This window comes from Struthio camelus, chromosome 22 (genome assembly GCF_040807025.1).
Source record: "Struthio camelus isolate bStrCam1 chromosome 22, bStrCam1.hap1, whole genome shotgun sequence".
Lineage (NCBI taxonomy): Eukaryota > Metazoa > Chordata > Aves > Struthioniformes > Struthionidae > Struthio > Struthio camelus.
The window spans coordinates 447,831-461,041 of record NC_090963.1 but is presented as its reverse complement, the minus strand read 5'-3'; the positions used below and the strand labels follow the sequence as shown (position 1 = coordinate 461,041).

Sequence of the window (13,211 nt, the reverse complement as noted above, 5' to 3'; positions counted from 1 at the left end):
TGCACCCAGAACTGATGGGAAGATGCCTGGAGGCAGATAGGACTGTACCGGGGCAGCCCAAGAGGAGCAGTAGTTGCAAGGAGAGGACATCATCTGCTGGCCATGCCCGTTCCTGCCTGGCAGGTGCTGTGCCTGAAAATGGGGTAAGTGCGCCACTCACTGCTGGAACCAGCTGGACAGCCTAGACCTCCTGGAGGGTTTTGCAGGCAGGGAGGACGGTGGCAGGGCAGTGCAGTGGGGTGAGGGGAGCTGAGCCATGCCGCCCCCAGGCACGGAGGGCATCTGCAAGACCAGCCCAGTCTGTTTGGGTTTTCTCTCTCTGGTGTCACTGAGCATTTGATGGCTGGGGTATGCATCCTCCGTGCGTGAGAGGTACTCACCAGGCTGGGGCTGTAGGGGCCAGCTTGGAGATCCAGGCCAGTGGCCAGGCAGTGCCAAGACCCTTCAGAGGGCTCTGCAGACAGATCATGGAAATCACCAAGGAGGCGAACAGCCTACATCTGATTGGCAGAGCAGCCAAGCCAAGCACTGCTTGTCCCACTGGGACATTGGCAGGAGATGGCTGTACAGAGACACCATGGAAGTGAGAGCAGTTCTCCCCAGGGACGTGGGCTGGGTGGCTGATAGTGAATAATTTCTAAAGGCAAATGATGCTCAAAAGACGTAGAGAGGCTCCAAGTCCAGAACTCAAGAACTGGCTCCCAGGTGGCCCAGCCAGGTTCTTGAGCTGCCCGGCAGTTGGCAACAAGTGCTCCAGAGTCCCCTGTCCCTATGGGGCAGTGCTTTCCTGCCTAGCTGCACAGGTTGGCTTTCCAGGAACATGACCTTTCTCACATCTTTCTCCAGGGATTAGGCCTGAGACAGCAGAGTTGACAGGGCGGAGAGCTGAGATGATAGGCATAGAGCAATGCAGGTTTACCTTTCTCCTCCCCTGCCTTTTAAAATTGAGACAATGCTCCCAGCGGGTGGCAGGTGGAAAGGCCAGGCTAGGAAGGTGCAGCAGGGAGCAGAGGCACCAGGACTGCGTTGCCTTCACAGGGCTGAGGAGATCTCCATCATGTCCGTAGGTGTGACTGCAGAGCTATTCAGTTAAGCAGGAGGCCTGCTCTGTCAGAGCTGGTTTATAGCTTGCTCTTGGGAAGTGGCTGATGGTTGTAGGCTGTGTGGTCCATAAAGGGCAGATGAAGAGATCAGTGGAGTCAGTGCCTCTCATCTTGGGAATTTCTTCTTGTTTACAGCAGAAGTGTGGCCTCTGGGGCTACAGATTTACCCTCTTTCTGCCAGGCTATCGGCAGGTAGTTGCATCTGTCAGACTTCTAAGAAGTCCTACACGTGCTGCCTGGAGCAGTTAATTTTTGCTTTCAGTTGTTGTGTTGGTTCCCTCCTGGTGCTGTTTGTGACAAAAACCCATCAGGCCAACTGAGTAGCACTGCAGAGATGCAACCCTTTTTTCTCTTCCCTGACAGAGGGGAGAGGGCCAGGGAAAATAGCTCCATCTGAGACAGGCTCCAGCCTGTCTCGGAGCACCAAAGCTTTGTGTTGCAGAGAGATCAGGAGCTCAGCCAGATGACTCCTTCAGGCAGAGAGCAGTTCCACCTCCCTGGCCAGCAGCAGCCCTGTCCAGCTCTGGTGGAGCATTTCTGGAGAGCAGTGGGCTGAGCTGGGTCTGGAGCTTCCATATGCCGGGCAGGTTGGTTGCAAGGGAGGGACCGTGACACAGTTTTTAATAAGGGACCGCTCAAGTGTTGTGTGCTGATTTAGACTGGTCTGCAAGATAGGTCTGCCCAGAGACGAGGAAGAAGGGGCAGAAAAAGGGTGGGATCCCTGCTGCCCCCCCCAGCTGAACTAGGTGATGCCCAAGAGCCTGATGTGGCGCCAGCATCCCCCCCGTCCTGCTGATGGGAGTGCATAGCACAGTGCTGCTGCCCATTCCCGCGCAGCGGCTGCAGGGCTGTGGACTCTCGCGCCTTTGGCTAGCCATGTCTCTTAGCACCCAGACTCCTTGCCTGTGAGTTCAGGTGCTGTCTGTTAAAGGAAGCGCACGCATGGTTTGGAAAGAAAAAGTCTCTGACCTTAATGAATTGGCAGGAGCTGGTGCCTTAGTAAGTTAAGGGAAATCTTCAAACATGGGAGCCTGGGATTTTCAAAAATATTCCTGGCTTTATAAAGTGTCTTTCCACAGATCTGCTGCAACTGTCTTTGTGGGAGTTACGCTCCTCAAACCTGTGGGCTCTTTTGCAACTCCTGCCCTGCCCTCTTGCTGCTTTTTCTTTTAAAAATGAAGGTTGAAAAACAGGAGACTGATCCCCTCCCCCGTACCAAAGGCACACGAAAGCCAGATGTCCGTTCTCAGCTGCCCACTACTGCCCTGAGGATGGGAATAATTAAGGCAGATAATTATTTCTGAGATAAAGCACTCACCCAAAAGCTTGTTAGACTATTCGTCATCACCCAGATCTGGAGATGCAGAGACAGCAAGGCTCAGCGTGCTGAGAACAATGGGGATATGTGCTGAACAGTGATTGTGTTTCACTTTCCCTCTCCTTTCCTCTTTTGGCTGGAAATATTTGTCCTGCTCAGAAGGCTTTTCATTCACCTGCAGCCAGGAGTCACTGAATCGCAAAATGAAATGCCATTAAAACAGGAGGTGGCTTAGAAAAGCTGAGCTCACGCAGGCGGGGAGAAGTAAAGCCATGAGGTTTGTAGCTCACCAGTCACATGTGGCTCCTTCGCAGAGACAGGGAGGACAGAGTTTCTGTGAGAAGCCTCATTCACAGAGGTTTCCCCTTGGGACTTTCCAGAGTGCATTTACCAGTCCGCTGCTAGACGGTTCTCATACATAGCAGCAGCATAAAGTCATCAGAGAATTTACTTGTTTGCAAATTTTCTATCCAGCTCTCAGAGGACTCAAGTTCCAGGGCCCCAGGCCTGTTTTACAGAAGAGAGGCGAATCCTTGTGAGGACTGAGTGGCAGAGACAGAGGATGCTGCGTAAGGCAGCAGGGCGCGTTGCTCTTCCCGCTTGGGGAAGTACCGTGTGCTGTTTCAGGCCAGATCCTGCTGCGAGCTCTGTAGGCGTGAAATCTACTGCAGCGGCCAGTGCTCCATCTATGGGTTATCCCTTGCAGCACCTTCTTGCTGCGCTACCTGCCCTGGCCCAGCTGAGCAGGGTTTCTGTGGCTGGCTGGCTGGGCAAGGCTTCTAAATGCCAAGGAAATCATCCTTCTGACGGGAACTGAAGCGTCTGCCAGGGACAAGGCCAGGACAAAAGTGCAGGTAATCACCAGGAACCGTTGTCCACTTTGGGCAGCTGCCAGGGCTGTTCCCCAGAAAGGCTGACTTGCCTTAACTGGACATGGCAAAGCCCCCAGGAGGAAGTCACCTCCTTCCCCCAGCCTGTGCAATGCAATTAATGTTATGTAATTGGCTTAGCCATCTGGTGCCACTCCATAGCCTCCCTGCACCCGGCCAGCACAGGGTGTTCCAGCTTGCCCCCAGCTCCATCACCTGCCTGCACATTGTCAGGAGAGGATGGTCTCCCCGCTGGACCAGATTCCCAGCATCTCCCAGAGACTGCAGCTGCTGTCTGCGAGGGCTCATCGTCTCCTAGGTCTGCGGGGTAAAGCCTTAAGATTGTGCAACTCTGGCTCTGCAGGGAAGGGTCCTGCAGAGGCTGAACAACAGTGTTTCACAGCTTGTTTGGGTCTTCCAGGTTCCGCTTCCAGCTCAGGAGAGAAATGGGGGCCAGCAGGCTGGAGAACAGAGAGCTCCAAAATTTTAATCCCCATTGATGACGCTGGTCATATTGCTTAGCTTCTGTCTGTCTGCTGCTTGGAATGAAGACAATCTCTTCCTCCTGCCGGGAGATTGACTTTTGCAAGGTTTGTAAAGTTATCCAGCTGCATTTCCTCTGTGGAAGGACTGTGGTTCCAAACTGTTGCTAGATCTGACTGAGGAATTTCTGAATTTGAAGTAGTTGTGGGTTTTTTTTTTTCCCCAATTTACTTTCAATGTGAAACTCTTAAGACCTGGCTGGGAAGTTAAGCTCTGACCCATCCAACCATAAGCAAATGGTGGGAATTTAGAAGTGCTGGGAATGCCTGGCAAATGGAATAGGAGTGAGAGGTTTGTACTGCTAATTATCAGTAATGGCAATTCAGTTAGGTCCCTGGCCTTTATTACGGAGGAAGAGCATTCTTGTAAGTAAGCCACGTAGCCTCCTTGCGAGAGACTGCAGTCCAAGTGCTGTATGTTTGTACCCTTCTGATTCCCTTGAGAAAGTCTGGAGCGCTTTGAAGGCTTTCCCTAGAGAGGAATTGCTTCACAGGAAGGCAGCACCCCACGGAGGGAGCTTGGCAGCCATTTAACACCCTAGTGTAGAAGGTGAAGAAGCAGTATCACACTGAAACTTCTGGGGAAATGCAAATAACAGGGTTCTGGTTTGTGTGGGGCTCCAACAGCCCCGGGAGAGTCTCATGGCCCTTTCAAGACAGGGTGTCTCTTTCCAGGACTCAAAAGAGCCAGTGCAGGAAGGCTGTGCTGGCCCCATCATCCGTCAGGGTGAGAACTGATGACTCCACTAGGTCGCTCTAATGGCTCGTCGCGGCCTGGAGGGGCCCTTCTCCAGCCATCCCTTTCCTTGCACCAGCCCTGGCACACATCTCACCCTACTTACTGTTTTTTTTCTGCCAGCTCAGCTCCCTGAACTTGCTCACTTTGTATCATGCTTCTCTGTCTCTAATGCTGGCATAAAATCTGTCTCCGTTTTGAAATGGCTGGGCAAGGTTAGACACAGGCAAGCTAGTCTGTTATTATTGTCATAGGAGATATCTGCCCCTGTGAGACAGAAGGTGGCAGACGGCTTACCAAGCTATGCTGAGCAGGCCTAGGCTTACCACAGTTCCCGCAGACAGTGCTAACGAAGGTGCTGCTGAGACGGCGAGCTCTTGGGGAAGGAAACGCGAGCCAGACCCCAAGGGGAGAGGAGTTTCAGGGTGCAATGCTGCAGAGGCTGCGGTGCCTGGGGATTCTCCCAGCTTGCTGAGGCTCCTGCCCCCGGCCCCCGATGCTGTTTGCGTTTCTGAGTAGCACTTTGGGTCTCATCCAACTTCCCTTTCTATGAAAAACTATATTAAAACAAACATCACCTTTTCAAGTGGGTGGAACGTGATCCCCAGACAATGTGCTGAGGCTCTCTTGACGTCACTAAGGCAAGCAAGGGATTTGGGTCTGTTTTCCATCAATGAAACTCTTTAAAAAAAAATCACTTCAGACAGGGGGGCTGTCATTAGTGAATGGCCTGCCACCACCCCCCTCACCACCCCCCCCACAGCAATCACGCAGGATGACAAGCTCAGGAGCCTCATCTTCTGAGGATTTATGCTGTGCTTTACTAATCCCCTCCCGAGCCCCCGCGTTGCCTCCTGCCCAGATGGTGGCTCAGCTCTGTGCAAACAAGTGTGTTTATGGGCTAGTGAAAAAGTCCGGAGTTCACGTAGGGCTCAGCCGATGCCCCGAGCCCTCGGGGCAGCCGCAGGCTAGGTGTTACGGTCTGGGTGTGTTGGCCCACGCATGTTTCTGAGCTAAGCGAGAGGGCTGTGACCTCCGTGCTGAAGCCCATGTTTTGTGGCTGCCATCTGCCTGCCGTGCTGAGCAGGAGGTAACACTGCGTACCCTCTCCTGAGAAGGCAGGCATCTCAGGGCATTGATACCTGCTCCTAAGGCCAGTAAGGCAGTTTCCTCATCGCTGCAGAGCCTGAAAATCCTGCTCCCGCTTCTCAGAGAATTTGCAAGCCGTTTTCTTTCACAACAATTTTGTTTCCTTGCTGCATGGTTTCTGGTGGGAGGAAGAGAAAGCGACTTCAACTTAAAATATTATTGCCCTTAGGGCTTGCCCTGCAACTTAATAACATCACCATGAAATCACCCTTCGTGGCGTCACTGTTCCCTTCCCAGCAGCAGCCTGCATCGCTGCCTCAGCAGGACGCACTGTCAGACTTGAAATCTCCTCTGTGCTCCTTGTATGCTGCTTGGTACCAATCTGTCTGCTCTTCCTTGTTCTGCTACAGCCATGAAACGCTATTAGCAGCAATAGCACTGGCAATGTTTTTACTTCCCCCTTGGATAGTTTTAACAACAGCCTGCCGGCCTGGGCCAGAGGTCTCCTGGTGAGACTCTGGCAAACACATCGGCACCTTTTGCCATTGCAGCCAGCATCTGCCAGGGGTGGGGTGTCCCAACAGCACTGTGGGTGACCGCTTGGACTTTGTTGCCCCAGATGAGCTCTCCTCTACCCTGGGAGCAGCAGAGGCATCTGAGCAGAGGCCACGTGTCACAGCTCGGCATGGGGAGTTCAGACCCTCTGCCTGAAGCTGGCTGTGGCAAAGGACGCTCCCCTGCTCTCCAATCAATCAAAATAACCCCCCACTTTTTGTTCCCGTGTGGCAGGATCCTAGCCCTGAGCTAGGCCCCTCCACCCAGATCAGCCATGGTGCTTCCCGTCACCGGCAGCAACATGGAGCTGCAGCAGGACGACAGCCTCTGCATGCACAACAACATGGGCAGCTGGCGGATGAAGCACGAGGAGCCTCGAGGTCGGAGGAACTCTATTCCCCCCGTGCAGACTCCCACAGCCAAGCACATGCTGGCCTACCTACCTCGGCCACCGACAGACACCAGCAGATACGGCACCTTCCCTCAGAAGGTAAGGTCGCTTTGATGCCGTGGGTAGTCACTTCTGTCACTCGTCACCGGGTGCAGAGCCCTCTCCAGCACACGAGATGAGGACTGTCTGCCTGTCTCCCTAGACAGTCCTGGCGGCTTGTTGCCTGCAGTGGGTGTGAGAGCAGATGGTCAGGCCAGCCGGGTGCTGCGGGTCTCCCTGTAGCTGGGAGGACTGCGTTAGTCCCAGGGGATAAGACTAACAAAGAGGACAAAAGGAAATGATTTAACACTGATTGGCTCCTTTCTTTTGCAGCCTGAAATCCCAGCCTTTTCTGTGGTTCTAGCGGAAGACAGCCGACAGCAAGCAGGCTCCGAACCTGCAAAGAGAAGTGCCCTCGTATCAAACTACCTTCCCCTGCCCTGCAGCACCAACACCCCCAACAACCAGTTGCTCCTTCAGAGCCGGGTGAGCGTAACGGACCCCGAGGCCCTCCTGCCCACCAAGCACCGGCCCAGTGTCTTCATCAACACTGAAGAACTGCCCACGTACCATCGAGCATCGTGCCACGACCCCCCTCCTCCACTGCGGGACATCAACACCCGGTGGTACCCACAACACGCGCTCAGCGTGCCAAACATCCCCAGCTCGGCACGGAGCAAAACACTGACCCGGAGCATCGTCTCCATCCCCACTGCAGAGAAGTTGCACAACCGGCGCTGCAAACTCATCGATGATGACCGGCAGTTCAGTCTAGCAAGCAAGCAGCAACGCCAGCGTTACGTGACCAAAATGGGCAAGTGTCAGGTGAACCTGGGCAACATCCAGGAGAAAAAGAGGTTCTTGTCTGATATTTTCACCACCCTCGTGGACCTCAAGTACCGCTGGTTCCTCTTTGTTTTCATGATGTGCTATATTGCTACCTGGGTTGTCTTTGGTGTCATTTATTTCTTTGATGCTTGGATAAGGGGTGACGTCAGCCACATCGGCGATCCGGAGTGGAAAGCATGTATCGAGAACGTGGACAATTTCATATCTGCCTTACTCTTCTCTGTGGAAAGTCAGAGGACCATTGGCTATGGCTCCAGGATCGTGACAGCCAACTGCCCTGAGGGTGTCATTTTGCTCATGGTGCAGTCCATCATTGGGTCCATGATCGATGCCCTTATGGTGGGATGCATGTTTGTCAAGATCTCCAGGCCCAAGAAACGTGCGCAGACCTTAATCTTCAGCAAAAACTGTGTCATCTCCCACCGGGACGAGAAACTCTGCCTGATGTTCCGTATTGGGGACCTCCGGGATAGCCACATGGTAGATGCAAAAATAAGAGCTAAATTGATCAAATCCAGACAGACCAAAGAAGGGGAGTTCATCCCCTTAGAGCAGTCAGAGCTGAACCTGGGCTATGACACAGGAGAGGACAGACTGTTCCTGGTTGAGCCCCAAATCATCTGCCACGTGATCAATCAGCACAGCCCCTTCTGGGAAATGTCGGCAGAGTCACTGAAAAGGGAGCAGTTTGAAATCATCATAATCCTTGAGGGCATTGTGGAAGCCACAGGTGAGCGCTGTGGAGGATCCGGGCAGGCCTTGGGGGATAGTTCATTTCCCAGATCTGCAAGTAATGACCATTTGCAAGACACGAGGCACTGAACAGGCGTAGCACTCTTCAGGTCTTGCTTCCTCTCCCCTTGGGCAAAGGACCCGTGATCCCTATGCCCTGCGGATTTTATTTGAGAGAGAAGTGTGCTATAAGCAAAGGTCCTGCCGGCTGTTGGCAATGACTCCTTCAGAGATTGTGGAGAGGCACGTGCATCCCCCAGTGCTGCACGAGAGCTTGGGGAGGGAGGAAAGTGCACTTGTAGTATCTCCTATGGAGGAGTGTGTCTCTCTGGAGAGAAACTGAACCATGTTCGGAAAAAATCCTCCTGCTTTCTGATGCAATCACGCCCTTTCCAAAAACAAACAGGCACTGCTCCCCCCTAGACCCCAGAAGTTTTCCCTTTGCAGAGGCAGCAAGTTCATTTCTGTCCCCTAGTGAGGACAAAGAGAATCCATCTCTGCTATTTGCCTACAAAATATTAATCAGGAGTTATCCGGAGTCCCGCTAAGCACCGTCATCTCGTGCTCATCCCAAGAGCAGAAGCAGACTCTCCCCAGCAGGTTGTTCGCTAGGGTTTTCTCTTTCCTGCTGCCCAGTGCCCAGATCAGTCCCGTTTATCTCATTTTGACTTCTACAGTGCCACGGGTCAGAGTGCCAGTTAGTAAACCCGGGTTTGAGTCACATATCCCAGAAACACGTATCTCAAAGCGTACTCCAAAACTGGTTCCTCTCTAGAGATGTTACTCAGAGGCAGAACAGGAACTGGAATTTGCCAGAGCAGGATACATCGTAGATACTGATTACTCCAGTATCTGATCCCTGAGGCTGGGCAGACAAAAAAAATGCGCTACAGTTCGAACCATTCCCACACTGAATTCTTACCCAGCCCTCTTTAGTCAGTGGGTGACATTCTGGGCTATACTTTTTGCTTTTCCTTTTGACAGCATGATAACATTTACTGGGCCAAACTCTCAACCTTTCCTTGCTGCAGGGATGACGTGTCAAGCCCGCACCTCTTACACTGAAGACGAGATCCTTTGGGGATACCGTTTTGAACCCTGCATGTCCCTGGAGAAAGGAGCCTTCCAGGTAGACTATAGCAGATTTGAAATGACATTTGAGGTGCAGACACCAGTGGTGAGTGCAAAAGAGATGCATGAAATGAAAGAGTTGGAGTGCCAGGACCACTCCACGCTGAGCTTGTACTGGGACCATCTGCTGCACCCCTGTGTTTCAGCGGAGCTGAACGATAACCTGCAAGGCGCCGGGCCCAGTGAGGAAGCTCTAGGCCGACTGAGCATCCGCAGCATCATGGAGGAGGAAAGGAGCACCCAATTCCAGAACCAGGGTGCTGCTGTCTGAGCAGCTCCCTAGGAGGGGGGGGCGACAGGAGACGGCTTAGCAACTGTCTTCGCGTTTCAAGGACTGTCGTGGGGTGGGACAGAACCAGAGGGGGAAGCGCTGCTCCTCCTCAGCCAACGTACACACGCTCACCGGACCTCGACAGCCGGCCGCAGGCTAGCTCTGGTGCGGCGGTGTCTTTTGCACTACGCCTGCCCGTCGCAGGCGCTCGCTTACATGTGACTTTAATACAACCTTGCTGCTAAGGAGGCAGCCACGATACAGGAACCCTGTGGCTTCACGTTTCCGAGTCCAGCCTTAGGGAAAACACCTCAGTACCAGCAGCTCGCTTCAGGCAGTGAACCTCATAACCAAGTGCTTGCTGGCATAACAGAGCGCTTGAGGATGAGACATCAGTGCAAGGGGTTAAATTTAGGGCTCCTGAATCTAAAAGTCCCTGTTTGTGCTGCCTGGGCAAGAGGCCTGTAGAAAGCCCCCAGCCCCGCAGAGAGGGGGCAGAACCACACTGTGGCGATGTGGGGCCAGGGACCAGAACTGTTACAAAACACTGCAAACTCGTGGTGCTCCCCCCGTCCCCCGGTATGCCAGGTCTGTCCCTCTGGTTGAACTCATGCTGTTACCAGGCCATGCACGTTCTTCGTGTACTGCAGGCACCCAGAGCTGGGGCCCCCATAGAAGTGTCTCACACTGCCAGTGCCATATTGGACCCTTCCTCTGCATGAGGCGACCCCCTCTTCCTTCGAGTAGCCCACATCCCCGAGCCGTCTCCTAAATCCAGCCTGTATCTCCAGCAACGACTGCAGCTAAGTGGCATTATTTTTGCAAAGCTCTGTTTTTGTAACAAGGAACATAAGGTCCAAACAACAAAAGATTAAAATCTCTTCGCTAAAAAAAAGAAAAAAAATAAAAAGCAAAAAAACCCACAGCGATGGCTTGTTCGTACAATTATTTTCGGGTGCAACTCAAGCTGTGTTTAGCTGGATAGCTTCTGAGGAGCAAAGTGAGGCTGCGCCCCAGAGGGGACCCTCTTCTGGCAGCGGCGTCTGCCCAGAGAGGCGGCGCCGCGGGGGGCGCGAGCCCCGCTCCGGCCTGCGGCCAGCAGCAGCAGCGCGAGCTCTGCAGCAGCGGGCCCGGGGCCGCAGCAGCCTCGGCGGCACGCGCGGCTGCCCCGGCGTACCCGTGGGGCGGGTCGGGGCTCGGACGCCAGGACGTCTCTGCCGCGCCGGCCGCAGCAGAGGCGCGTGCGGCGCCTGGTGCCGAAGGAGGCGGCGAGGGTTGTCGTGCTGTGCGCGTCCCGCGTCCGCCTGCGAGGCGCCGCCGCGGCCGGCCCTGGCTGCCGGGCCGGAGCACCGCGCGGGCGCCTGGCCGTGGAGCGCGGCAGCGGGCCAAGCGGGACGGGGGGACGGTGACGGCGCTAGCGGCAGGGAGCGAGGGGCAGCGCCCCATCCGCAGGTGCAGGAGCGAGCGGGGACGCGGTCGGGGGCCGCGGCCGCCCGCGGCGAGACCGGCCCCGGGGCCCTGCGGCCGCTGCAACGGCTGCGCCTGCCCACGGCTGCCCCGGCCCCGCGCACAAGGCGCGCGCCGCACCGCACGGGGCCCGGCGGCCCCCGGAGCGACCCTGCACCGGGAGACGGCAGACAGCGCGGCACCGGCTTGGGGATGGGGGCGGCGGGGAGACCCCGGGGTCCCGGCGCCGCGTGGCACCGGCGGCGGTGGAAGCTGAGATGCGCTCACCACCGCCCCAGAGCCCCCCCCGTTGCCCCCAGACCCCCCCGACAGACCCTGGCTGCATACAGACTCACAGAACAATCACGGTTGGAAGGGACCTCTGGAGATCATCTAGTCCAACCTCCCTGTTCAAGCAGGGTCACCTAGAGCGCATTGCCCAGGATCGCATCCAGGCGGGTTTTCAATATCTCCAGGGAAGGAGACTCCACTATCTCTCTGGGCAACCTGTTCCAATGCTCTGTCACCCTCACAGTGAAGAAGTTTTTTCTCAGGTTCAGACAGACCTTCCTGTGTTTCAGTTTCTGCCCGTTGCCTCTTGTCCTGTCGCTGGGCACCACGGAGAAGAGACTGGCCCCATCCTCTTGACACTCCGCCTTCAGATACTTGTACACATTGATCAGATCGCCTCTCAATCTTCTCTTCTCCAGGCTGAACAGGCCCAGCTCTCTCAGCCTTTCTGCAGAGGAGAGATGCTCCAGGCAGCCCCCCATCATCTTTGTAGCCCTCCGCTGGACTCTCTCCAGGAGTGCCATGTCTCTCTTGTCCTGGGGAGCCCAGAGTTGGACACAGTACTCCAGGTGAGGCCTCACCAGGGCTGAGGAGAGGGGCAGCATCACCTCCCTCCACCTGCTGGCAACACTCTGCCTAATGCAGCCCAGCACACCATTGGCCTTCTTGGCCACAGGGGCACACTGCTGGCTCATGTTTAACTTGTTGTCCACCAGCACTCCCAGGTCCTTCTCAGCAGAGCTACTTCCCAGCAGGTCAACCCCCAGCCTGTTCCTCCCTAGGTGCAGGACCCTGCCCTTGCCTTTGTTGAACTTCAGGAGGTTCCTCTCCGCCCAGCTCTCCAGCCTGTCCAGGTCCCCCTGAATGGCAGCACAGTCTTCTGGTGTGTTAGCCTCTCCCCCCAGTTTAGTATCATCAGCAAACTTGCTGAGGGTGCACTCTGTCCCTTCCTCCAGGTCATCGATGAATATATTGAACAAGACTGGGCCCAGGACTGACCCCTGGGGGACACCACCAGCTACAAGCCTCCAACTTGACTCTGCACCACTGACCACAACCTCTGAGCCCTGCCATCCAGCCAGTTCTCAAGCCACCTCACTGTCCACTTATCCAACCCACACCTCCTGAGTTTACCTGCGAGGATGTGATGGGAGACAGTGTCAAAAGCCTTGCTGAAGTCCAGGGACACAACATCCCCTGCTCTCCCCTCATCTACCCAGCCGGTCATCCCATCCTAGAAGGCTAGCACATTGGTCAAGCATGATTTCCCTTTGGTGAATCCATGCTGACTACTCCTGATCACCTTCTTGTCCTCCATATGCTTAGAGATGGCCTCCAGGATCAGCTGTTCCATCACCTTTCTAGGGATGGAGGTGAGGCTGACAGGCCTGTAGTTGCCTGGCTCCTCCTCCTTGCCCTTTTTGAAGGCTGTGGTAATGTTTGCTTTCTTCCAGTCCTCAGGCATCTCTCCTGTTCTCCGGGACCTTTCCAAGACAATGGAGAGTGGCCTAGCAATGATGTCCACCAGCTCCCTCAGCACTCGGGGGTGCATCCCATCAGGGCCATGGATTTGTGGATGTCAGGTTTGCACAAAGGATGTCTAACCCGCTCTGCGTCAAACAAGGGTGAGCCTACCCCACCACTGCCCCAGAGACCCCCCCCCGTTGCCCGCACACCCCCCCGACAGCCTCTGGCCCCACACCGCTGCCCCAGAGACCTCCCCCATCAGCCCCTTGTCTCCCTTTTGTGTTTGTGTGGTTATCAATGGTTGTTCAGCACAGCGGTGGTGCAATGGGTCATGATACGGCTGTGTGTGGTGGGTGTCATGGCAGTATACACACACACACAC

The 13,211-nt window shown here is 55.1% G+C and overlaps 1 protein-coding gene across 1 annotated transcript; it reads left to right on the top strand.

Annotated features, from left to right (window-relative positions):
- The first annotated feature begins 6,582 nt into the window (after nt 1-6,582).
- On the top strand, nt 6,583-10,512 carry LOC138061891 (G protein-activated inward rectifier potassium channel 4-like). The gene is made up of 3 exons (XM_068916664.1): nt 6,583-6,702; nt 6,976-8,221; nt 9,255-10,512. The coding sequence occupies exons 1-3, from the start codon at nt 6,640-6,642 to the stop codon at nt 9,623-9,625; spliced, it is 1,680 nt and encodes a 559-aa protein (XP_068772765.1). The 5' UTR covers nt 6,583-6,639; the 3' UTR covers nt 9,626-10,512.
- The last annotated feature ends 2,699 nt before the right edge of the window (nt 10,513-13,211 follow it).